The sequence below is a fragment of the Taeniopygia guttata genome, chromosome 20, assembly GCF_048771995.1.
Source record: "Taeniopygia guttata chromosome 20, bTaeGut7.mat, whole genome shotgun sequence".
Classification (NCBI taxonomy): domain Eukaryota; kingdom Metazoa; phylum Chordata; class Aves; order Passeriformes; family Estrildidae; genus Taeniopygia; species Taeniopygia guttata.
Window position 1 is genome coordinate 2,612,027 of NC_133045.1, and position 26,220 is coordinate 2,638,246.

Here is a 26,220-nt window from a genome sequence, read left to right on the forward strand (position 1 = left end):
ATACACAAGTGGTGGTTTTTAACAAGTTGTTTTTCTCCTAAAGTTGTTTACCAATGGATGTCTTCTTAATTAGCCAATCATGTGAAATGTGTTGATTAAATGACCAATCAGGCCCTACTTGTACTGAACCAAGGTATAAAAAAGAGGATTGACTAAATGGGCTGGTTTTAACCCTTTGCCTTCTGATCTGAGTTTGGGTCATCTCTGACTCAACTGTGACAGCTTCTGGGGAAAAGGCCATGGCACAGCCCATCCAGCAGGCTGCTGGGGAAAAGGCACAGCACAGCCCAGCCAGCAGGCTCCTAGGGAAAAAGGCACAGCACAGCCCAGCTGTCGGAACTCAAAATGTCCCTCAGACATTTTTAGAGGTTCCAGGCCTTGGTCAGAGGCATTTTAGACCCTGGCAAGCAGCAGAAAACAGCTGTGATCTTGAGTTTGAACCATGGAATGAATTACCAACTTTGAAGGTGGCACAAGCGGTCACAGAGAGTTAGATGGTATAGTAAAAGTAGTCACAAATTAGAGGGTAAAATTTTTTAGTATTGTACAGGGGGGTTTTAACACCTGTACAGGGGGGTTTTCACTTTGTACAGGGGGGTCAGGAGTTCTAAGATGGAGGAAAGTGGACCTGATCCTGTTCTTCCTCCTTCTTCTTCCTTACCTCCATGTTCTTGGTGATGTTGGCATTTTTCTATTGGTTTAGGCTAGGGACACACTATTCAACGTAGATGATAGATATTGGCACATTATTGTAAATATAGTACACGTAATTTCTGGTATTTAATGTTTGTACCATCCCACTGGGGGCAGAGCCCCACACGCTGCCCTGCAGGACAGAGCTGCGGCAGGGCAGCAGAACATGTTAGAGATAAACAGAATAAACAACCTTGAAACCAGCACAGACCAATTATGGCTTCTGCTTTGGCAACGGGGCAGAAAGACAGAGACTTTCTACAATCTCGGAATCGCCAATACCCACAGATTCCGACACCCAGCCAGCAGCTGCTGGCCCGGCGAGGGGACTCACCCAGGCTCTGGCCGGCCAGCACGCGGCCGTTCTCGCCCAGCACGGCGGCGCGCGCGTGCCGCTCGTTGGAGTACTGCACGAAGGCGTAGCCCTTGTGCACGGAGCAGCCGACCACGCGCCCGTACTTGGAGAAGATGGTCTCCACATCCGACTTCTTCACCACCGCCGTGTTGAGGTTGCCGATGAACACCCGCGAGTTGATGGATTTGGGGTCATTCTTGTTGGTGATGTTGCTGGTCTGCACCTTCAAGGACATCTTGGATGCCTGCAAGGATAGGTGGGGAGTCAGGAGGGTGTGAGAAGGAATTCACAGAAAAACAGATGGGGGGCAAAGCTCTCAGTGGAGGAAGCAGCTCCTCAATTTCAGCTGGTCACAGTGGGGAAGATCCCATCTCTTGGAGCCCCTGAGTCTTGGGAGAACACTGGCACAGTCGATCCTAAACTCTTGCTAGAAATTAATTGATCACACTGACACCTGGTTGGTTCTGCACAGGACCAGGAGCTGAACTTTAATGATGGCTTGTGGGTCCCTTCCAACTCAGGGTACTCTGTGATTCTAAGGTTGCTTTTAGGGGAGAAAACAAGATTTAAATCCATTTCACATCTAAGTAAAAGATTTCATACTGTCATACCAAAGCTTTTACCTCTCTATGCTAAATCACAATTCAAAGAACTCTTTCTGAAGCAGTCTGCATCCAGCACCTTGGTTTATGCCCACTTTTCCAGGCTTTCCCCTGCCAGCACTTCCCAGTGCTCACTATGCACAGGGATGGCTTTGTCCCTGTGAGGCCACACTCCCACCAGAAGGGGACTTGGATATAAAAGAAGAGATGTAAGCAGTGATCAGCCCATGTGCTCCTGCTGGCACCTGCGCTGCGCTGCCTGCACGCCGGGATTTGGGCTGGATTTTGTGTAGACAGGAGGTGTCACTGTTAGCCTGGAAATCACATCCCATCGGCTGGGAGCCAATCCAACCCCTTCCTGTGGCTGCAAGGCAAACTCCTCCTTGGGCAGCACTGGGAACAGGTTTGCCCTCTGAGCACGAGGGATGGGGCTGAAGTTGTGTGAAACCCAAGGCAGTGTGGCTGTCTGCTCCAACTCCTGCAAAACCCACAGCTGTGCAGAGAGAGCAGCTTGGTTCCCACCTCCCAGAGCCAGAGGGAAGTTTGGGACCCCTGCTCTGCTGCACACACAGAGTGTGGGATTGACCCAGCAGCTGTGCAAGGAGTTTTGTGATGCACATGGAGGTGCTGCTCTTCCCCAGCCCCTTCCAGCAGAAACCACAGGTGTTCCCACTCCCAAGGACAACACCACCAGGGTGTCCACAACTCCTGGAGGTCCCCAAGCCTGGCACAGGGGTTGTGCTGCTACCACAGGGCCTGGTGTCCTCTGCCTGGTGGTCCCCAGCTCCTCTCCTGGTACTGCCTGGCTCCAAGCCCAAGTCTGGACAGTCTGGTCCAAGGTAGGGCCAGCTGGTGACATTGCACCTTTCAGAATAAAGCAGGGACAACCAGGGTGAAAGGCTGGAGAGCAGGAAGGCTTCAAGGAACACCACGCTTCCACCTCCTGATGCATTGCCTCTGCTTTGCTGGCCTTTAGCAACCAAACATTTCTACTGCCTCAGGTTCAAAATGCAACTGCTCATAACTGAGGGGTGGTTGTTTGCATGTGCTGCCTCTCCACCACATTTGTGGGGCCATTTCTGAGCCTGGACCTGAACAGCAAATGTGCATTTGAGCATCTGTGCTGTAATTACTGCCTGGTATTGCTAACCACGAGTGCCTGCCCACACTGGTGCAGCCCCTTGGGCGCTGTCCCCCCTGTCCCCAAGCCCTGGCGGGCTCTGCTGCCCCCAGCCCAGCCTGCTCGAGGCACTGCCAGGGCAGTGTGGGATGTTCCAGCTTTGCTGAGCCCTAGGCCATGCAGTTCCTTTCCTACACCCTTGCTCTGGCAGGCTGAGCCTGCCAAAAGGCCACAATATTTTGGGGTTGCATCCAAGACTTTCCAAAACCCCAGTCCTGCTTCTTCCCTGTGCTCTCCTGCACAGAGATTCCTCACAGGACACACAATCTCTGGTTGCTTCTCTCTCCTCTGTTAGAGGGGAGAACATCATCACACCCACCTCACCCTTCGCAGGGGTAGCCCTGTTTTGGCTCCTCAGGGATATTTGGATGTTTGTGGGAAAGGGATTTGTAGAAAATTCTCAAGAAAAACTTGACAGAAGTAGCTAAAGCTGATAGGCCAAGAAACACTTATAGGATATTGTAATTAAGAAATAGTTAATTTCTGATTGTAATGACATAAATTATAACACATGTATTATCTCACCCTTCTCATGAGACTAAAAATAAAATCAAAGTTTTTAAAATGCCTCTCAGTTGCTCCATCTCTAGGTCAGAAAAGAGCATAATCCAACAAACGTTTTCCCTTCTGGCCTCCAGCCCCTCGGGATCTGCTCCTGCCACGGTCCCACCCTGCCCCAGGATGCCCACACAGACAAGCAGCAGTGCTGGGGCTCACTAGCACCTCTCTAAATCCCAACATCTCAAATTCCAGGCCAGGACAGGGAGATGGGAGGAGACTGCCCCATCCCCACAGGCAGAGGGGGTTTGCAGCCTGAGGGTGCTGGAGCCATCCCCCAGCAATGGGCTCTGTGCCCAGCTGCCAGGGCACACCTCCCCCTTCCCAGGGGGCACAAAGAGCTGGACACTCCATCCCTGTCACCACTGAAAGCCAGGCCACACCGAGCACTGGAGACACCTGGCAAGTCTGAGTCTCTCTGAGGATGTGGCTCCACAATAAATCTCTGGCTCCAACCCCTGCCACTCCATTAACCTGCCACTAAGGCTGGAAATAATCTGCCTGCTAAATCCAATAATAAAAATAATTTAAAAAAAAATTTAGACTTTTTCTGAATCTGGCTCATTGTATTTTCCCTTTCACACTTACAGATTAAAATATCCAGATACTTTTGTTTTATTGCTTTAAACCCAATTCCTGGCAGGCAGAATTTTCCTTAAAACACTGGGAAAAATAGCCAAAGGACAGGACTTTCAAAGGAATCTAAGTGAATTCAATTCTCAACCTTGGCAAGTGGTGCTCCAACTTCCACCCCTATATCAGCCCTTGTTTAATGATCTCTATTTGAACTTATTTTTGCAGTGCCACCTGGAAGAGGTTCTCAAAGGAAACTGGTGCAGATGGGGAGAACTGGAGGCTCTTCCCAGCTCTTTGGTCACTCTGGGTACCCAGCTCAAGCCTCAAAGACTCATTTCACAGAAACCCTGAGTATCTGCACCAAGCCCAGCTGGAGGCTGCTCCAGGGTGCCCAGTGCCCAGGGAATCTCCATTCTGAACATGCTGGGAGTGCCTGAGGCTGTGCAGGACCTTCCCAGAGCCTGGACACCTGTGAGGTATCTGCAGCCAGGTGGCCCTGGGTGGCCTTGCTGCCCTGAGGACACATCAGACCTGCTGTGAGCCCTCATTGTCACACCGGTGGCTCCAGCACATGGCTTTACACCTGGTGACTCTGGAGCTCCTGAAGCCTGTGTTTCCTTGTTTCAGAGCCAGCCTGCCCTGGCACCTCTTTTCCCCACCCCAGGCCATGCCACAGGAACACCCTTTGGTCCCTCTAAGCTGCTTCCCCTCTACAGGATACCTTCCCACTTTTTCATCCTCATCTGCTGGAGTCAGGGCAAGTCTCCAACCCATTTGCTACCCACCCATGGCCCTCCTTTTCTTTCCAGATCTCTGAGAAACTCCCCTGGTCCCTGGGCAGAGTCTGAGCCCCTCTCCCCATCCTTGGAACCCAGCATCCAGCCTGCAGTGCCCACCTGGGTGCCAGGATGCTGCAGGACTGTGCCCAAAGCCTTCCTGAAGTCAGGGCAGACACCAACCACATCACATTCCACAGGAGAAAAGAGCTTGGTCAAGTTTGGCCACACCATTTCCAGCACCCATGCTATGTATTATAGCATAGTTATAATAAATAAATAATTTCCAGGTGTGGCCCTGCTGAGGAATGTTCCCTTTCTCAAAATCAGACACAGCACTCACACCAAACACTCCTGGCTCTGCTTTCACACCCCAGCACTGCAGGGCTTCACTGCTGCTACCCCCCAGTCCTAAATCAGGCAAAGCCCAAGCCTCCCCAAGGACAACAGCCCAGTCAGGTATTATTTGCACGAGCCTGAAGCTCTGCCCAGCTGTTTGCAGCTGCAAACCTCAATTCCATCAGGGGCTGAGCTCTTTAAGCATGTGTAGGAGGGATGTGGGTTGGGCTGGAACAGGCTGGGATTCAGGTGGCATGTGGGGAGGGTGGGGATATAAAACTTTTGTTTTCCCCCAAATTTCATGGGCTCTCAGCAGGTGCCACGTGAGCCAGCTCTGCAGCTGTCAGTGGACCCTTCCCCATGTGGGTTTGTGTCCTAGGTTTGTGGCCTAGTTTGCTATTAAAAAAAAAGACTGGATGAAGGTGAGGTGTGGGCAGGAAGGTGGATCTTCCCTTGGAGAAGGAAATCTCCTAAGGCATCTCCCAGGATGAAGATTTGTGCTGCCATGGAGTTGGGGGGCATTGGAAAAGGGGAACCCGTGCCTCTCCTGCCCACCCCCACCTGACACAGTCCTTGTCTGGCTCCTGAGACCTTCCTGCAGCTGTGCTGTGCTGTTCCCTGTGCTGGGTCCTCTCCTGCCCACCTGGGAGGCTGCATCCCAACAGTCCCATAAAGCTGGATATGAGATGAGCAACTTCCACTTGGGAATTCACTTAGGAATTCACTCAGGCTCTATAAAGCTGTACCTAAGGGTAGGACACCCCACACCACACCAGTGCCAGAGCATGGAGCTCATCCCTTGGAATTCCCAGTGGAATTCCCAGTGGCCACCTGGGACAGGTCAGGTCTGTGCAGGGGACCTGCCTGGGCTGATGGGAGGGGGGCAGGGCCACCAGATGGCCCAGCCAAGGTCAGGCAGGGTGATGGCCATGCTGCTGGGAGGGCTGGGCAGTGTCTCTGCAGATGGGAGCTCTCCAGGGCCATCTGCCCACGCTCTGCTGGCCCTGCCCGCAGGGATCCAGCAGGGACAAGGGAAGGACAAGGCTGGGAATGCTCAGAGGGTCCTGCTGTGCCAGCAGCCTGTGCACGGTGCTCTGCTGCTGCCACACCTGAGCCAGGCATCCCCTGGAGAAATCAGCCTCCCTTTCTCCTCTGTCCCATTCATCTGGAATTTCCTCTTAAACACAGCAGTCACTTGGCACCTCTCGCTGGCCTTACTCTAACAGCTGGAAAAGGGCATTTTAACCATGGCTGTTTCATACTCCCCTCCCTGCATTCCAGCAGGGAATGTGTGTCCAGGTGAGATCCAGCAGAGCCAGCAGCTGGGAAACTGCACAGCTCCACAGCCTGGGGGGAGAGCAGCCTCTCCAGCCACCAGGAACACCCAGCAGGGCTGAGCCAGAGCAGATGTGTCTGGTCAGAAACACCCACACAGCATACACACGTTTTCCTGCTAATTCCAGGACATTCCAGTAACCACTGCTGGCATCAGCAGGAGCATTTCCAAGGCTTTGATTTCACCTTTCACCCCCCATCCCACAACTGCCACAAGATGAACTAGAATTGGAAAAGAGAAAAGACAAAAAGCAACAAGGGACAATATTTGGACATGAATAAACAAAGGTATAAAGGGGTTCCTCACCTCCAGCACCCCAAGAACATCAAGGACAGAGTATTAGGATTATCCCTGTTTTCTGCAAGGGAAACTGAAGTCCAGACATGAGAGGGTAGAGGGGGGAGTGCCTCCAGCCTCACCAAAGCCTCCAGAGATATTGCAGTGGCACTCCCAGTCCCAAATGCCTCCAAAGACACAAGGAGACTTAAGGATGAGATTTCCAGGAGTAAGATTTCTCCTTCCATACTTACTTCCTTCCTTCTACCCTTCCTAGAATCACAGAATCACTTGAGGTGGAAGGGACCTTACAGCCCATCCAGTGCCACCCCCTGCCATGGGCAGGGACACCTTCCACTGTCCCAGGCTGCTCCCAGCCCCATCCAACCTGACCTTGGGCACTGGCAGGGATCCAGGGGCAGCCACAGCTGCTCTGGGCACCCTATGCCTTGCCACCCCCTCAGGGAACAATTTCTTCCAAATATCCCATTTAACATACTCCCTTCCCCCTTTCCTTGCTTCTCCTTCCCTCCCTCCTGCCTGTGCCGTCCCCTCTGCACAGGGAGAGACCCCGTGAGTCCCCAGGGGACAGCACTGAGGCCACCCTACGGTGACCCAGGAGCAGCTGGGGACGTCCATCTGCACCCAGGCTGGGCTCTCCAGCACCTTCTGACCACCAGCCCTGCAAGCTGAGCTCCACACAGCCCTGGAGCCTGGCAGGTCCCCAAGGTTCCCCAGGGGTTCATCCCCCTGGGCTCCAGGGCACCTGTGTGCCACCACCAGGAGAGAAGAAAATACAGCAGGGATTAACTGAGCTTTGCATCCCAGAAATTCAAGGATCCCCTGTGCCATTTTTAGGGGTGAGTGTCACAGGCACATCCTTCTTTCTTTCAGGATTTTTCACAGAGGAGCACAGAGGAGAGAAAGAGAAAACAATTTCTGTTTCTGCTCCTTGTTTTTCCTATGCGGAATGTGTTTGGAGAATTGTTTACCTGGGGTGATTGCTTGATTGGATTCTGGTGAGGATTGTTTGAGCCTGATGGCCAATCCAACCTACCTGGGGCTGGGCTCTCAGAGAGGGTCACGAGTTGTGGGTTGGTTAGATATGGTAGTTAGAAAAAGTAAAATGTAGTTTTAGTATCTCCTTTAAATAGTATATTAATGTATTTTAGCATAGTTATAATAAAGAAATCATTCAGCCTTCTGAACTGGAGTCAGACATCAGCATTTCTCCCCACTGGGTTCACCTACATTTACAATAGCTAAGGGCCACTCCAGGGTCCCAGTGAGCCCCCACACCCCAGAACAGGCTGTGCCCACCTGCACATGCCCCTGTTCCATGCCAGGAGGGGGATGGATGCCAGCAAACTCCTCTCCCTGCCTCTGCTTCTCCTCTCCTGTGACAGCACACCTGGCAGCAATGTCACACACTGTCCCTCTGCGGCCAACGTGCAGGAATCCCTTAAAAATCCTGCTATTCCAGGCAGGAGCAGCCCGAGGCTGGCCCTGGAGTGCCGCCCAGCTGTCCCCTCCCTGCTCTCAGTGCCTGTTCCTGTCGGAATCTGTGGGTATTGGTGATTCCCAGATTGTAGAAAGTCTCTGTCTTTCTGCCCCATTGCCAAAGAAGAAGCCATAATTGGTCTGTGCTGGTTTCAAGGTTGTTTATTCTGTTTATCTCTAACATGTTCTGCTGCCCTGCCGCAGCTCTGTCCTGCAGGGCAGCGTGTGGGGCTCTGCCCCCAGTGGGATGTTACAAACATTAAATACCAGAAACTACCTGTGCTGGATTTACAATAACGTGCCAATATCTGTCACCTACGTTGGACAGTGTGTCCCCAGCCTAAACCAACAGAAAAATGCCAACACCACAGTGAAACATGGAGGGCATGAAGAAGGAGGAAAAGGACAAGACACACCCAATTTCCTCCATCTTGTCCCCTCTGAACCCCTAATCTAGAAACCTAAAATTTTACTTTTGCACTCGTGTCACACTTAATTATTACTCTTATCAAACACCCAAAGCTTGTAATTCATCCTGTAAGATTGAAAACTCTTTTCCATGGACAGAGATCACAGCCAGTGTCTCTGGGGGCTCTGTACAGGGGGGTTCCTGACCCCTGCCAGGGTCCCAGACCTGCCAGGGCAGCCAGAGGAAAGCTCTGGATTCCCACATGTTCCCACATCACCAGGTAACTGAGAGCCAGGTGGCTGCAAACCCCAGGGTCTGCCTGAGTGAGGAATGTCACAGCAGGAGAAGGGAGAGCAAAAAGCAAACCCAGCCCCCCTGCGTCCTGCAGGAGCTCTTTGTGTGGGTGTGACAGCAGCAGCCTGGCTCTTCGGTCCCTCTCATCATGTTTGCTCACAGGAGGGGAGAGGGGGATTTCCATCCTGGGTTTTCTATCCTGCCCACATCTCCACCAGGAACACCATCACACGTTGGTGTGTGACAAATGCAGACATCCTGTAGGCATCTCCAGCACGGGGCACAGGGACAAACCTGGTCCCTGCCAGGTTTGGGGCAAATTTGGCATTTGGGGTATTGGAAAAAGCACCAACAATCTGTGTCTTGCAGCATGGGTGGATGGTCCAGCCTGTGGAGCTCCAGTGAGTGGGGTGCACCTTGTTCAGGTGTTTTTAACCATCTCAGATACTCCTGTGCTGGGCCACCCCCAGCCCTGACCTCACTGCTTTTTGGAGGTTGCCCTTGCTGCTTTCATCCCAAACCTTTCATGCCCAAATATCTTTCTTGCCAGTTACAAGGGAGCAGCACAGAAAATTTTGGTACTTAATGGGGACAAAACTCTGAGTAGGGTCTATTGTGACAGGAGACAGGGGAGCGGTTTTGAACTGAAAGAGGGTCAATTTTGGTTAGATATTAGGAAGAAATTGTTCCCTGTGAGGGTGGGCAGGCCCTGGCACAGGTGCCCAGAGCAGCTGTGGCTGCCCCTGGTTCCCCGGGGGTGTCCAAGGCAGGCTGGACAGGGCTGGGAGCAGCCTGGGACAGTGGGAGGTGTCCCTGCCATGGCAGGGGGTGGGAACAAGATGATTTTTCAGGTCCCTTTCAACCCAAACCATTCTGTTTCTATGAACATGAATCAGCAGCATTACATGGGAAGACAAAAATGCACCACAGAAGTGATTTGCACTTTCTTGCAAGCAGCCAGAAAGATGAGTTTTAGGGAAGGCCTGGGCAGTTAACATTCCCCAGCACAAACAGATTGTCAGGGCTGTCCCATGGGGAGGAGCTCACTTTGGGCAGCCACCAGGCTCTGAGGGGTTTAGGAGAATGTCCTGGTTTGACCTGGGAAAAGAATTTTTTTGGAAGGAAGAAGTCACAGTCAGGGGTCAGGTTTGGATACTGACACTTGGGGTGACCAACTGAAGGTGGACACGCCTCTGAGAACACAGAGGGGTTAAAGGCGGAATTCCCAGGAGGACTCACTCTCCTTTGGTTCCGGTCATCGCAAGGTACGGACCTCTCCCCAGCCCAGGCTGGCTGGGGGAGGGGAGCCATGCGGCCTGCAGAGGTAGGCCAGGGGGTGAAGGATCGGAACCGAGCTGGGCCAGCTCCTGCGGACGGAAGGGTGGAGAACATCTGGGATGTCTTTGTTCCCCCTCCCCTAAGCTAGAGGGAAAAGAGATAGAGAGCCAGCAGACACCTGGGAGTTTGCCGACAGAGGAGAAGGAGAAGGGGGGGAAGATGCCCAGCGTGGGAGACAGGAGAAGGAGTCCTGGGCTGAGATTTCAGCCATCCGGGGAGTCCGGGAATTTTAACCCTTTTCTGGGAAATGAAGGCTTTATGAAATATTACTCCTCCTCAATTTGAAGGAAAGAGAGACAGCCTGGGACCTCAGATGTTCAGAGAAGAAGGTTGGGGGGAGATGATGGAGTGCCTTTTGGCTGGACTCTGCTTGTTTACCATAGACTGAACCACTCCTTCTTTCAAGAGGGACTGCATTTTAGGGGGATGCACTGGTGAGCCAAGAGACCTTCTTCAGCAACTACCAGTTCTGGAATGGACAGAGAGAGCTGAGGAGGGTGTGAGGATGCCCTCCGTCTTCAGAGAAGAAGAGAAGGCGATCTCTGTCCTTGGACCCTCGGCCCCAGGGGAAAATGGGGGGGACTCTAGTCCCGAAATGCGATACTGGACTGTTGTTCCTGGTGGTCCTTGGCAAAGCATCCTTAAAGGGGCCCTATAAGCAGTCTCTGTCCATGCACGGTGGTGAGAGCACTGTGACATGGAGAGGAGAGTGTCGCACTGGCCGGTGGGTCTGGGCAGTGCCACGTGTGACATGGAAACACAAGAGGTGGCAGCTGTGTTTCCTGGGGGTCTGTGGTGCAAGGGGGACTCCTCTCTTCCCCGATGGATTCAGTATTGATTATATTGAAGGGTGAAAACTGGATTAAGGATCTAAATGGGTCTCGCTGTGGTTTGTTGGAGTTGGGTGGTGGGAGGAGGAGTGTTTTGGAAGGTTTTCATTTTGAAGTTTGTGTGGTTTTTTTTCTTTTTCTTCCCCTTTATATTATTAGTAGTAGTGTAATAAAGTCTTTCCTTTGTTATTAAGTTTGGCCTGCTTTGCTCTGCTCTCGATCGCATTTCACAGCATTTGGTTGGTAGGTTGCATTTTCATGGGGCACTGGCATTGTGCCAGTGTCAAACCATGACAGAGAATCACAGGATCACAGAATGGTTGGGCTGGAAGGGACCTGAAAAATCATCCTGTCCCACTCTCTGAGAGGGAGACATGTCCTCTCATGGCAGGGACACCTTCCACTGTCCCAGGCTGCTCCAAGCCCTGTCCAGCCTGGCCTTGGGCACTGCCAGGGATCCAGAGGCAGCCACAGCTGCTCTGGCCAACCTGCTCCTGTTTGTTTTTTTTTTCCTCTTTAAGCTGAAAAAATGCAGTTTTGAGGCAAGGGATTGCCCTGCCCAGCTCCATGGGCAGCACAGAGTTGCACAAGCCCTGGGCAGCAGGGTCCCTGCCACCCCCAGTGCCAATCACTCCTCCCTGGGGAGCCCTGAGCCATTTCCTAGCGAGCTCAGCGCAGAAGTGTTGCTTTAATAACCAACACAAACCCTGCACTCTTTTCAATAACTCCTGAGTCCCCAGCAAGTCCTGCACACAGACCTGGAGGGCCCAGCCCTCCCCACAGAGAGCAGGGAGATCCTGCTACTGCTGGGAGCTCCAATAAACAGAATCAACTGGGAGGAAAGCAGTGCTTGGGTTTGCTGGGGAAAACAGCTTCAATCCTCCCAAACATGAGTGTTGAAGGACTGGGAAGTTATTAAAAAAGGGGCTAGACAAAGATGGCACAATTTTTAGACTGGTTCTGCAGGCCCAGGGCTGTATTTTAGGAGAATATTTGCTGTGCTGAGAGCTGGGAAGGTGGAGGTGAGCTCAGCAGGAGCCAGACTGAAGCTGTGGGGTCCCTTTGCAAACCTTGTTCCCCCTGTAAGTGCAACCAAGCACATCCCAGATGGGGAGGATCCTTTCACTGCAGGCAGAGCAGGTTCTGGGGTCCCTCAAGTGCCATTCTGGGCTGTCCCCTCTCCCATCCAACAAGGGGCTCCTTCTACAGGACCTCTGAATTTCCCCCAACATGTCCCAGGGCTCTACCTTGCACATCACGGAATCATTAAGGTTGGAAAAGACCTCTGAGATCATCAGGTCCCAGCATCCACCCAGCACCACCTAAACCCTATCCCCAAGTGCCACAGCCCCAGGCTTCCTGAGAGCCAGAGTTCCCACACAATTTCATTTATAAATAGAGTTGTTTACATATTTCTCTGTGGGTGGAGAGAAATTATTGACTGATGTTTAGACCAGTGTAGTTGGAGAAGTGGTAATTCCATCCTCCAATCCACGGTCACCTTTGGATATCAGATATTTGAATAAAACTGGGTCTTTTTCTCTTTTGACCTTACCAAGCTTCTGTATACTCATTTTATGTTGTCCTGGCTTGTAAGATAAGCATGTATTCTGTTGCCATCTGTTGGAGGTTGGGCAGTTTTCTTATCTCTTCCAAGAACAATGTCTCCCTCCGGGGAGAGATCTTCTGTTAATGGGCCATTGAATGACTCCCTGCATGGCTGGGAAAGTTACATCATCCCATGGTGAGATGCTCCACCCAGAGGGAGGAGCCAAGCACCCCTACCTGCATAAAATCAGCATTTTTTGGGATATCAGAGCAGCCCTTTGCTGGATTCCCAGAGGAGCAGCTTCTTCCCCGCTGGATCCCCAGAGGAAGACCAGGCCCATCTACTCCATCACCAGACCTACAGAGAAAACTCCACCCTTCTACAGATCCCTGCTCCAGCAGAATTTCATCTGCCCCTCCAGGAGGAGCAGCCACCATTTCACTGGACTATTGCCAACACCCTGACTCTTCAGGGTGTCAGGTTTCTGACTCTATCACTAGTTTTGTTTGTACTAGCTACATTTTTTAAATTTAGTTTTTTTTCCTAGTAAAGAACAGTTATTCCCATTCCCATATCTTTGCCTGAGAGCCTTTTAATTTTGAAATTGTGGTAATTCGGAGGGAGGGGGTTTACCTTTTCCATTTCACAGGAGGCTCTTGCCTTCCTTCACAGATTCCTGTCTTTTCAAACTAAGACACATGTCTAAGAACAACAACTCCCCACGTGTCCAGAGCTGGAAGACATAAACCCTCTTTTCAGCTTGAATTAGAGTGGTGTGTCCGTGCCCCTTCCCACGCTCGGGTGGAGGTTGCAGCAGCCCGAGCTGGCCCTGGACACACAAGGGCAGAGCAAAGAGGCAGCTCAGGCTCAGCAGGGCACGTGTCCTGCAGGGTGCCAGCAGCAATCCAGGCTGCCCTGGCAGATGTGGCCCTGCAGGAGGGCTGGCAGCAGCCCCTGCTCTGCCCCGCTCACGCCAGCCTGACGCACGGGGAATCTGCACCCGGAGCAGCCTGGCCTGGCACCGGGGCTGGTGCCACCTGTGCTGCTGCCCCCGTGCCAATGGCAGGAGCAGCTCCTGTAACCCCTCTTCTCTGCACTGAGAATATCCCCATAAATCTGGGGATAAAAGTATGTATTTAGCAAAATAGATATATTCCAAAAAACAAAAATATATCTATTTCACAAACCCAAAAAGAAATCTATTTCACAAAATCCCAAAATAAAATATCATCTTTTATTCTAAAAAATATAAAAATATTTGTATTTTTATATATATTTTTATATATATTTTTATATATACATATAAATATATATTTATATGTAAATATAAAAAATATATATTTAAAACATCATAAATTTTTTAAATTTAACATTAAAAATTTTTTTAAAAATAATACCAAAACCTTCTTATATGACTAACAAGCTATAAAACCACTAAAAAACTAAATGCGGCTCTATAAAAAGCACATATTAAAAACAAAAATCACAATAAAACCCTCCCTCTCGCTTCCAACCAACAAAACAAATAACACAACCAAACCCAACCCCTATCTCAACTAAACCAAACCAAACAACCCTACTAAAAAAACCAAAGCCCCTTCCCAAAGTGCCTGCTGGCCGCCCCATCAACTACCAACCAAAAAAAGAATACCACAAAACCAAACCCTTTCCCAAAAAAACCCCCAAACATATAAAAAAAACAACATAAAAACATCATAGCCAATAAAAAATTAAATCCCAAATAAAAAAGCATCTTAATTTTAGAACTAAAATCCTCTTATAAACTATTAAAACCCTTTTTCCCTATAACACATAAAGCTATATTAAAAAAATCAAATTAATATTAACCAAAAACCTCTATACTAAAATAAACAGCTTTTAAAATAATTATAATACCATAAAAAATTTAAAATAAAAATTAAAAAAAAAAGCTGGTCAGGCTGGGGACAGAAGTGGCTCCCCCCAGTCCTCCTTCAGCCTGCTGTGCAATGAGCCTCCTTTTTTAATTTTTAATTAAAACAAGTCATTTCAAACTGCAGAAATCCTGCCAATCCTTTGAAAAGCTGTCTCTGCCTTAAATTTCTGAAATCCTCCGTAACGGAGCCATAAATAATCAATAGCTGTTTAAATAAGTATTTAATCAGCTGTTAAAGGTACAACAGTCACAAAGTCTATCAGATCAGCACTCAGTTTATAGCTGTGGCTCGTTACCATCTGTCCTATATATTATTTATGCATGTAGAAGCTTAAAAATCTATTCATTAGAGCATTAAATCCTTCCTAATAAGTGTGATAAAGGATGACCTAGAGCTGGACAGTGGGAGCTGTCCAAGCTCCTCACCCTGCCTTGTGTTCACAGATCTGGGGCTTCCCCAAATGCTGCACAGAGCTCACAGAATCACAGAACTCACAGAATGACCAGGTTGGATGAGACCTTCAAGATCATCAAGTCCAACCCAGCCCCAGCACCTCAACTGAGCCCTGGCACCCAGTGCCACATCCAGGCTTTGTTAAACACACCCAGGGATGGGGACTCCACCACCTCCCCAGCAGCCATTCCAGAACTTTATCACCTTTCTGTGAAAAACTTTTCCCTAATATCCAACCTGAATTTCCCTTGGTACAGCTCGAGGCTGTGTCCTCTGGTTCTGTCTGTTCCTGGAGAAAGAGCCCAACCCCAGCTGAGCTCAGCCACCTCTCAGGAGCTGTGGAGAGTGATGGGGTCACCCCTGAGTCTCCTTTTCTCCAGGCTGAGCACCCCCAGCTCCCTCAGTGGTTCCTCACAGGGTTTGTGTTCCCGGCCCCTCTCCAGCCTCGCTGCCTCCTCTGGATGTGCTCGAGCATCCCAAGGTCCTTCCCAAGCTGAGGGGCCCGAGCTGGACACAGCGCTCGAGGTGTGGCCTCACCTCACAGGGCTGGGGTCACCCCAGAGCTGCTCATCTGCACCCCCTTTGGAGACAGTTTTACCCCAAAGAATAATGGAATAGTTTGGGTTGGGAGGGACCTTCAAAGATTGAGTTGTTCCACCCCCTCCCACGGGCAGGGACACCTTCCACTGTTCCAGTTTGCTCCAAGCCCTGTCCAACCCAGCCCTGAATATTCCCAGGGATGCAGCAGCCACCAACTCCATCTGCTTGACAAGGCTGAAATTTTGTCTTTGAAAGCATTTTCTTCATGAAAATATATTTTAAATTAAGGCACTTTTCTCCTAGAAGCCTTCCCTCCCAAATAGGATCATCCTTTGATTGCAGAATATGCAACAAGTGGAGTTTTCAGGAGTCTCTACTTCCAATCATCTCAGAAATTTCTCCTGAACAGACCAACATCCTTTTTGACAGCAGCAAAATAAATTTTAAAGGTCAATTGAATCAGATAAGCCCAGTCTGGCAGCCCTTTCAGATGCAGAATTCCATGGACAACATTTAGGTTCTGCTTGAGAACAGAAACAAAATTCTTTGGAGGAAAGAATCTTCAAAAGAAAAAAAAAAAAAAAAACCAACAAAACCAAAGAGGAAGAAAATGAAAAGGAAACAGCAATTAAATAGAATGTCATCTGTAATCCCACCAGTGCAAAACCTGATGATTACCTACCAGGCACTGGACAATGCTACATGCACTAATCTAATTAAAGGCCCTTTTTTACAGGCAGCTGAAGCCAGCTCATTAGTGTGTTACTGAGATGCTCATTAATGGCTGGCCATGACTAATTTCTTGAGAATTATTCTTTAATTCTTTATCATTCCCAGCCTAACAGAAAAACACATTTCCATCCCCCACTCACACGGGTGCTGATGCTCCTTAATGAACACCCCCCACCAGCCCAATTGTTGTTTTAACAGCGAATGATTTATTTATTAATGGGGAAAACCAAGTTTAGAAGTTTCTTAGCTGGTAATGAACTGGCATTGCCGCTTCTGCTGCTGCTTTCAGCATCCCCTGCTCCCATCCATGAGCCCAGGGCTCTCCTCCTCGCACAAACCCCTGTGGCCACAGCCAGGAGTTCTCCCAGGCTCCAGGGCTGGACTACATCCCCCTGTCCCCAGGCCATGACAGGAACATGTCCCATGTCCCATGTTCTTGTGGGAAGGACACGTGGATCTCTCACCACACGGAAATGCTGAACTAGAGGGAAAATCTGAGCTCCAGGAAAGCTCCCATTTCATGCTGCCAATTAATTAAATTTAACCCACTCCAGAACGACCCAGCTGCCAAAGAGGAGCTGCTGGAGGTGGAGCTTCACTGATGGAATCTCCTCTTTGAGCTCCACTGGTGTCTTAAGTCATTATGGTTGAAAAAGACCTCCAGGATGATCCAAGTCCAACCACTAACCTCATCTCCTAAGCAGAGGTGCTGCACTGTGCTGCCACAGCTGCTGTGGCACTCCAGAGCTGCTCTTCCCAGCCAAACTGGTGCTGCTCATCCCCCAGGTCACCTCTGCCCAGCCAGGAGGGCCGTGGCTGCTCCTTCTGAGTGACTGAGCAGAAATCAGCCTTTTCCTGTCCCTGGGGATTTCAGCACAGCCCCAACCATCAGGAGACCTGGCAAAATCCTGAGCTGAGGATAGCAGGATAGTCCCCAGCCAGAACAAAGGGGTCCCAGAGACCCAGAGCAGACTGAGCCTTCAAAATGCCTGTCCATGTTCTCCTGCAGGGAAAGCCATGGAAAAAAAGGTTGTCCCCCCACCTGCTGCAGGACTTCCCATCACGGGCACCACCGAAGTCACACAGCTGCTCCCAGAAATTTGGCTTGTGGCATCCCCCATGCAGGGAACTGCTCCTGATGATGATGAGGAGGAGTGTGGAGAGCTTGCTGGGAGAGCAGCTGGTGCTGCACACAGTGCTGGGGTGCAGGACCTTGCTGCCTCTGCTCTGGGATGGAGGTGGCTCCTCACAGATCATCCTGCTAAAGCCAAAGTGCCCAGGGCTTGTTCCTGTGTGATGGATGATGAACCCCCCAGGGAATCTCTGATTGACCCTCACGGATAAACCCTGAGCAGCCAACCCAAACTCATTTCCTCTGCTGATGCTCATCTGCAAGTGCTAAATGAGCTGCTGTGAACTGTGCCCCTGTTCCTGCACACAAACACAGGACAGGGGATGAGGAGCCTCAGGGAGCCTCACTGAGAACCTTTACCAGCTGAGGGTTTTGCCACACTCCTTCCTTCTCTCTGAGTTAATTACCAGCTGATTGACTTTCACAATTATTTCAGACACCTACAATATGCAGAATGACATGAACAATTAAGACACAAATCTCTGTGGAGTGGCTGAGATGTGGCTCCCACTTAATTTCTGGTTGGATTTGCTGAGGTTTGGTTGTCTAAATGCCACCTCTGAGGCTCCACAGAGATTGGGGAGGCACCTTCTTTCCAGGGAAAGCATCTCAGGTGGGACAGGGAGACCTGGGCTGCTCGAGGGGCCAACTATAGCAAGGCCTATGGTGGCAGCCATTCCTTTTCCTCATGGAAAAATAACAAATCCTGCTCCCCATCCACTGGCCTTTGCCTCTCCAGCTGTCCACGAGGCCAGGACTAAAGCCAAGCCTGGCTTTTCAGAGGGTGCTGTGCTCCCTGGGGGACTGATGGTCTGGGATTTCCCTCCATCTCCTGCTCCATCAGCATCAGCTGCCAGCCATGCATGCCAGGATGATGGGTCAGGCTGGGAGAGCTCTTGGGACTCTGCTGATGCTGCTTTCACCCCTTCACTCCCTGCCAGCCCTTCCTGGGGACAGCATTCAGCTCCCACTGAGGAGGCTGAAGACACGGACCCTCTTTTAATAAAACAGCAAGATTAGTAGCCCATCATTGTTTGTTGATTACGGTCATTCTTTTCTGTAAATGAAGTTTAAAAGTCATCAACAGATTTGTCAGCTGTGACTTATGAGCCCTCCCTGCTGTAGGGGAGTGAAGCAATGACAAATCCCATCCAACAGCACCTCATCTGTTATGTGTGAGGAGTTGCCACCTTCCAATTACCAGGGACCCCTGGAATCCATAAACAAAGAGCTACAGAAATGTCCTCACAGCTGCTGGGACCATTCCTCAGAGCTGGCAGGGCCCTGCCACAGCCCCAGGCTCAGGAACCAGGGCTGTGTGGCTTTATCAGTGTTAGCCAAGGCCTGGGCCCAGCTTTGGGGAAGTGATGGAGTGTGTCCCAGGCAGGAGATGTGGCTGAAGGGCTGCAGGAGCTGAGGTCTGGGCCACTGGGAGCATCCCCCATGCAGGGAACTGCTCCTGATGATGATGAGGAGGAGTGTGGAGAGTGCTGGGGTGCAGGACCTTGCTGCCTCTGCTCTGGGATGGAGGTGGCTCCCCACAAACCATCCTGGTAAAGCCAAAATTCCATGGAGGGCAGGCTCTGTGGGGAGCCTACAACTCCTCACCCACACGGGATGCTCAAATCTTCCTCACACCAGGTCCTCCTCCTGTTCCCACTCACATCAGGCCCCAAACACCACGGGCTGCTGGCCCCCGAGTCCTGGCAGGAAGGGAGAAGCTCTCCAGGTCTCTGCAGATCCTTTCTCTAACCCAGCCCCAGTGTGGGGGCTCCACACGAAGCTGGAGCCTCCCATCCTCTCCCAGTGCCACTGGGGCAGGGCACACATCACGTCTCAAGCAGCCTGGGTGATGCCAGGGGACACTGGAGAGCTTCTTATTAACACAACAGCTTATTAAATCAATTAGATCACGTTAAATGGCAATTTGGCCCTCATCACACTCCACCTCCTCTGGGAGAGGGCAAGGCCCATGGACTGTTTGGCTTTCATTGTTGGGCCTGGTGGAGGGGGCACTCCCAATGGCAAACCTTGCTTTTCCAGGCACAAAAACAAAAGCTGTCACTAAAACCTTTGAGACAAGGTTCTCTGCAGAATCTCCTCTGCCAGAGGCCTCTGAGGCGTCCTGGGGCAGCCACAGCAGAGCAGGGATGTGGCACTGCAGCTGTGGGGCTGCACCACACAGCTCTGGCTTGCATCTGACAGTGCCCAACACCCAACCCTGGCTGGGACAGCAGCAGAGATGACAAAAACCAGCCCTTGAGTGCCCTGTGTGTGTGCCTGACATCCTCATGCCCAAAAGCTCATTCACCCTCACATGGAAGCAGGCAGGAATTAATCCTATCAGCCTATTTTCTCCTATTTAACCCAGGCAAAACTGACCTTTTTCAGCAAACCTGGCTGCCTGGGACTGTGCCTTCCACCCCTGATGCCCAGACCCTTTGAGGCTCACTCAAGCCAGGGTGACCTGCAGCTCTGCTTGCTTTCCTGGCTCTGCAGGGATCTTTGGCTGTCACAAAGAGCTGTGAGCAGAAACAGATCTGTCTGGACACGGCTGCTCCACAATTATTCATTTTAACAGTAGCAGTCGCTGGGAAAGCAGCAGCAGAAGAATGATTTCATTTTCATAACCTTGAGTGCCCCCTGCCCTGCTTGGATGAGTTTGCCTCTGTGATTTCCCTCCCCCAGGGATGCAGACCCCACGCTGCTCCTGCTCCAGAGCGTTTTCCTCCTGTGCTGAAGGCTCAGCCTCAGCTCTCAGATGCCCAGGGCTTGTTCCTGTGTGATGGATGATGAACCCCCCAGGGAATCTGTGATTGACCCTCACTAAACCCTGAGCAGCCAACCCAAACTCATTTCCTCTGCTGAGTGCTCATCTGCAAGTGCTAAATGAGCTGCTGTGAACTGTGCCCCTGTTCCTGCACACAAACACCAGGGCCCAGCCCTGACTCGCTGATGAGCTGAAGCTGATGAAGTTGAATGGGGAATTTAAACTGGTTTATGGAATTTCGTGGTTCACTGCAGTGGGATTTCAGCCTTTCCCTCATCCCCCACCTAGCCAGGGTGCTGTTGTGCATGGGGTCACCCCCTGGGGCACCCACAGCCAGGACAGCCACGAATCCTGACACTCCTGGTCATGCTCTGGTCCTGGCAAAGGCAGGAGGTTTTATAATGTTATGCTTTTCTACTTTATACAAGAGTCTGAGCCACGCCAACACGTCTGTGCCACACATGCTTAGGACCCCATTACTGCCCACTGCCAGCCTAGAAACTGAAAAATGAACAGAATTCCATTTTGAAGGGTTTTCCTAAGCCCACTCCATCCACATGGCTTTTGTTTTGTTAAAGCAGTGACAGCTGCTTGGCTCTTGGCAGGTGGGGTCTGTAATGGCAGCACCTGACACCCATTTCATGGCTGCACTGGGAACCCACTGGTGACCAGCGCTTTCTCCTGGCATCATGGGATTTTGTGAAGCTCACTTTGATTTTGTCAACCACAACTCCCACGATGCCTCTGCAGTGGAGAACAGCAAATGTACCCCAAACAGAATTTTAGGATTATTTGAGTTGGAATATCCTCTGAGATTGTTCAGCCCAGCTGTTACCCCAGCACTGCCAAACTCACCCCTAAGCCATGTCCCTCAGACATGGCAAGAATAGAGAAAAGAGTGTTTATATTAAAAATGCTCTTTTTTTGCTGTTGTTAAAAAGCCAAACTACTTAAAGAACTCTTAACAGTTGTGTTTGTCTCCCTGCCCAGAGGACCCCTCACTCCTGAGCACAGAGGAGGAAATATCCCGGCAGTCACCTCCTCTAGAGTTCTTTAATTCCTTGTCTCTGTGGCTCACACAGAGCCTGGCTGCTGCTTCAGGAGGACATTTCAAACTGGGAGGGCTCTGCATGAAGAGAATTCATACAAGGAGATTAAAACCTCCCCCTTTGGAGCACCCATGGGAACACCTTACAGGGGAAAAATTATCTTCCTTTGCCACAGTCCACTGAGTTGCTTTTTGGGTTCAAGATGAAGCCATGAAAGTTTGCTCGTGGCTGTGAATCACCTGAAAAGCAGCCTGGAAATGCCAATGATGGCAGTGATATCTGCTGTAGATAAGGCCTGTAGGGTCATTAGTGCCAATCACCCCCCCACCCATCCAATACACATCCTGTCCGTGGAGAGGGACTGTTCTACAGCAGCATCACAAGCTGGGTTTATAGAGATAAAGAGGTTTCATTAAACTGAGACTTCTTTAAGATGTTTGACTAAGGACGTGTGTTTTCACTCTGAGATCTGAACATTTATTCCGAGACCTGGCTGAGCGCTTCAGGTGCCGTAAGGGAGCCATGACAACACTCAGCAGCAGGAGGATGAGCCCAAAGTCAGATTATAAACCAGGTACAAACACTTAACACTGGGGGTAATCAGCCTGAGAGGCTCCTTGCTCTGACAGATCCTCTGTTGCTTTTAAAGCAAGGCAGATAATCCTAAAAAACCTGCTACCTCTTACGTGTTCCCTTAATACAGAATTCAGGGCAGTCCTGGGGCCTGATTTACACAGGTGGTCAGATTAAAGGATAATTTGACTTAATAAATTTATTCAGTCATTTATCATGCACATGCACATGGTGCTGTCTCCCTCCAGTTTCACATCCAGAGTTCTCCCTTTGTGAGCACCAGGACATCCTGGCAGAAGCAGGGGCTCCAGTTGCCTTGGTAAAGCTTGAGGTAGTTCTAACTCTTCATCTAAAATATTTAAGGGTAAGCCTTTGGCTGTTAAACTGCAGGTTCCCCCTTTAAAGGATGTTCAGGACCTACTTTCATTCTCTTTGATAGGGTGCCCAGAGCAGCTGTGGCTGCCCCTGGATCCCTGCCAGTGCCCAAGGCCAGGCTGGATGGGGCTGGGAGCAGCCTGGGACAGTGCAAGGTGTCCCTGCCCATGACAGGGGTGGAATGAGATGAGCTTTAAGGTGCCTTTCAACCCAAACCATTCCATGAATTTATGAATCTAATGCTGTCAAACCAAAGGACTGAGTGGACTTCTGCAGAAGCTCCATGGATAATCCATGGATAACACAATTCATGTCGCCATCACATTTCATTTCTACTCTTCAGAAACAGTACTTCTCTGGAAATTGCACCACTCACTCTGTTTAAATCATCAGCTACAGCCTCTGGGAAATGCAATGAGCTCAATGAGGAAGAGATGGGAAAGTACAAGCATTAAATAGGTACAGGTGGAAAAATCTCAGCCAAGCTCAAATGTGGCCACCTTGAAGCTCTGCACAGGTTGTGCGCTGAGCTCCTCATGAGGAGCTTGTGCCGTGCCAAGGGCAGCTCAGCAGCAGTGTCCTGGCCCTGGGCTGGTGCCAGACAGCCAAAGAGGGGCATGGTCCTTCCAGAACGTGGTGGAGAGGGCTAAAACTCCCAGGAGGTGGGAGAGGAAAGGGTTTGGAAAGAGACCCCTTTCTTCTTAATCAGCTTTCAGCTCATGAAATCATGATCCCACCCTCTGGGCAGTGCCCTTCCCTGCTCCCCCTCCTGCAGTCAGGAAGGTGCCACGGCAGAGCAGGAGGGCATTACACTGGAATTTGGGGAGATTCCACACCTTTACAAAGCTCCCTGCTGCCTGGACACCTTCTGACTAGACAGATTAAAGGGATTAGGAGCTTATAGATGATGAGGCAGGGAAGTGAGAGGCTTTAGGAAATACCAAGGTCTTAATTTACAAGGAATGTTTAAAAATGAATGGAGTGAGGATTTTCTCCCACAGGAAAATTTTATTGTGAGGGAAGGCTATTTGACCAGTAAAATGGTTGGCCCATTCCACATGGAAGTCCCAATGTATATTTTATACAGCACAGACAAAAAGCATCTCTTCTTTACAAGTGAGGTGAGGAGAATGAAGGGGGGTGGCAGGAGGGCAGAGGACATGGCTTTATGAACACAGTGAACAAAGCACTGCTAGAGCAGAGTTGGGAACATTTCCACGAGTAGATCATAGACTAAAAACTGTGTTTTGGGGTAGGCTGAGCACTACTCCCAAAACATCCTGGTGGAGCACCGAAGTGCAGATATTTTATTTTCACAGACATGTGGGCAGTGTTTTAGTTCAGCACTGGCAGCACCTGCTGGGCTCCCTCCTTGTTTCACCTCCACCCCTGCCCTGGGAGGGCTGTGCTATTCCCACACTCACTGGCAGCTTGGGCCAGTTCAGCATCCAGCCCTGGGTAACCCAAAACTTAGCTGAGCATGTAAGAAGGAAGGGGTGGAAAGAGCTCTTGCAGGCCTTCCAGAGAGGGATTTACAGAATATGTTCTTCCCTCTCCATTCTCCCCAGGCAGAGAGAAGGGCAGGATGGGCGTGCTGCAATGGCTGCAGGGTCCTGGCTTTGGCCAACAGCTCCCAGACACTTGGATAAAAGCTCTCCAGGCCTGTTTCAGCAGGTTTCTCCTTGGCCATGAATACAGTTCCTCCAGAAGTAATTCCCAGGGTAGGTTCTTTTCTGTGTTGGCCCTTTCAAGAGAGGTTATCTCCATCCTCAGTCCCTGCTGACTTGTGTATCCCAGGTAATTCTGTAACACCAGGAATCCAGGCAATGTGTGCCTGCACTGAAAGCCTCATTCTCATAGAATACAGAATGTCCTGAGCTGGGAGGGACCCAGAGGATCCCCCAGCCCAGCCCCATCCCTGCACAGACCCCCCAACAGCCCCACCCTGGGCACCCCTGGCAGCGCTGTCCCAACGCTCCTGGAGCTCTGGCAGGTTTGGGGATGTGCCCATCCCCTGGGGAGCCTGAGCAGTGCCAGCACCTCTGGGGAAGAGCCTTTCCCTGCTCTCAGCCTGACCCTCCCTGGCCCATCCCAGCTGCTCCCTGTCACTGTCACAGAGATCAGAGGTTGGAGCTGCAGCCCCTCAGACTCTGCTGCTCCCAGCTGGCCAAACCCAGTGCCCTCAGCCACTCCTCCTGTGCCCTTCCAGGCCTTTGACCATCTTTGTGAGTTTGTAGAGACTATCTCTAAATGCCCACCATCACTGTGCCCAGCTGCACCACATCCAGAAACCTTCTGAGAGCCCAGCATGGAAAGGACTCACAGTGAGACCCCTGTGTGCAACTCTGCTGGGACATTTGGAGAGGCCCCTGCCTCTGGAGGCATCTGCTCTGCTTACCCTTCACTTACCACAGCATCCCAGAGTGGTTTGCATTGGAAGGGACTTTAAATCTCATCCAGTCCCACCTCCTGTCATGTGCAGGGACACCCTCCACTATCCCAGGCTGCTCCCAGCCCCATCCAGCCTGGACATGGGCATTGCCAGGGATCCAGGGGCAGCCACAGCTGCTCTGGGCACCTGTGCCAGGGCCTCAGCACCCCCACAGGTGGTCACTTACACCAGGGGCTCCTCTGCCCAGGGTCCCAAAGATCCCAGGAGGAGGAGGGATGGTGTGAAATGGCCAGGCAAAAAGGCATTTTGGATGATTTTTGCTGTATCTTATCTCTCACAGAATAGAGCAGAGCTGGAGTCACACATTATTCTGGAGTCACACATTATTTCTGCTTGTAAAATCCACCCCAAGTCCAGACACTTCAGTGCAGAGTAGGGAGTAAACATGACATCTGAAGGGAAGGCAAAAGTGAGAAGGGTTTGGGCCTCTATAATTAACCTTGTGACACTTGTGAATGGCTGACAGGCTGAGAGTGTAAATTCTGACACACATTTTAATGTAGTTCAGCCTCCTCTGCAATGCCATAAACCAGAACAAAACCAGGGCCATGCCAGAGGGTGTGAACTGGAGTATTAAACCTGTTAACCTACTTACACTTCAAAACCCCTGTGCAAGGTTAAATTAAGGCACATCAGGACTCTTAATGGAATTCAATAGCTTCCAGTGCCTCAATTAAATTCCAAAATTCCACCCATAAAGAAGAAAAGGGGGAAAGCAAGGATGCCCCATTGGGGTTTCCGGGTCCCAATAGTCTGATAATGATCATAAAGTCTTTGGAGCCAGTTTATCCCTCAGACCACTTGCAGGGAGGGGCTGCATTTCCTGATCTGGCCCATGGTTCATTCATGCAGAAAAATCAATAATCACTGTAAGCACACCCTAGAGTGCTCCTGATATGATTCTCCATCATTCCCTAATTTTGGAGGTGGACCTTGCTGCTTTCTATAATTTGCTCCTGATTTATTTCTGGGGCTGTCACCAATTTATCAGCTGCAGTGTGGCCAGCAGGACCAGGGCACTGGTCACCTCTCTTTGCTCAAATCCTGGGGTCAGTTTTGGGCCCCTCATGACAAAGACACCGAGGGGCTGGAGAGGCCATGAAGGGAAGGGAAGGGAAGGGAAGGGAAGGGAAGGGAAGGGAAGGGAAGGGAAGGGAAGGGAAGGGAAGGGAAGGGAAGGGAAGGGAAGGGAAGGGAAGGGAAGGGAAGGGAAGGGAAGGGAAGGGAAGGGAAGGGAAGGGAAGGGAAGGGAAGGGAAGGGAAGGGAAGGGAAGGGAAGGGAAGGGAAGGGAAGGGAAGGGAAGGGAAGGGAAGGGAAGGGAAGGGAAGGGAAGGGAAGGGAAGGGAAGGGAAGGGAAGGGGTCTGGAGCCCCAGGAGATGAGGGAGCTGGAAAGGGGCTCAGCCTGGAGAAAAGGAGGCTGGGGGGGACCTTGTGACTCTGCACAGCTCCTGACAGGAGGGGACAGCCAGGGGGACTCCAGGGACAGGAGGAGAGGGAACGGCCTCAGGCTAGGCCAGAGAAAATTTTGGCTTGAGATTAGGGAAAATTTCATCACTGAAAGGGTGGTCCAGCACTGGACAGGCTGTCCAGGGCCGTGGTGGAGTCCGTGTCCCTG

General features: G+C 50.8%; 1 protein-coding gene across 6 annotated transcripts in view; it reads right to left on the reverse strand.

Annotated features, from left to right (window-relative positions):
* Window positions 1-26,220, reverse strand: part of RALY (RALY heterogeneous nuclear ribonucleoprotein) — a 134,815-nt gene that overhangs the window by 22,866 nt on the left and 85,729 nt on the right. For all 6 annotated transcript variants that reach the window (XM_072917199.1, XM_072917200.1, XM_041720210.2 and 3 more), the window contains one exon: window positions 1,028-1,292. In XM_072917199.1, coding sequence (XP_072773300.1) covers window positions 1,028-1,283 — 256 coding nt within the window. In that variant the 5' untranslated portion in view covers window positions 1,284-1,292. The remainder of the gene's footprint in view (window positions 1-1,027; window positions 1,293-26,220) is intronic.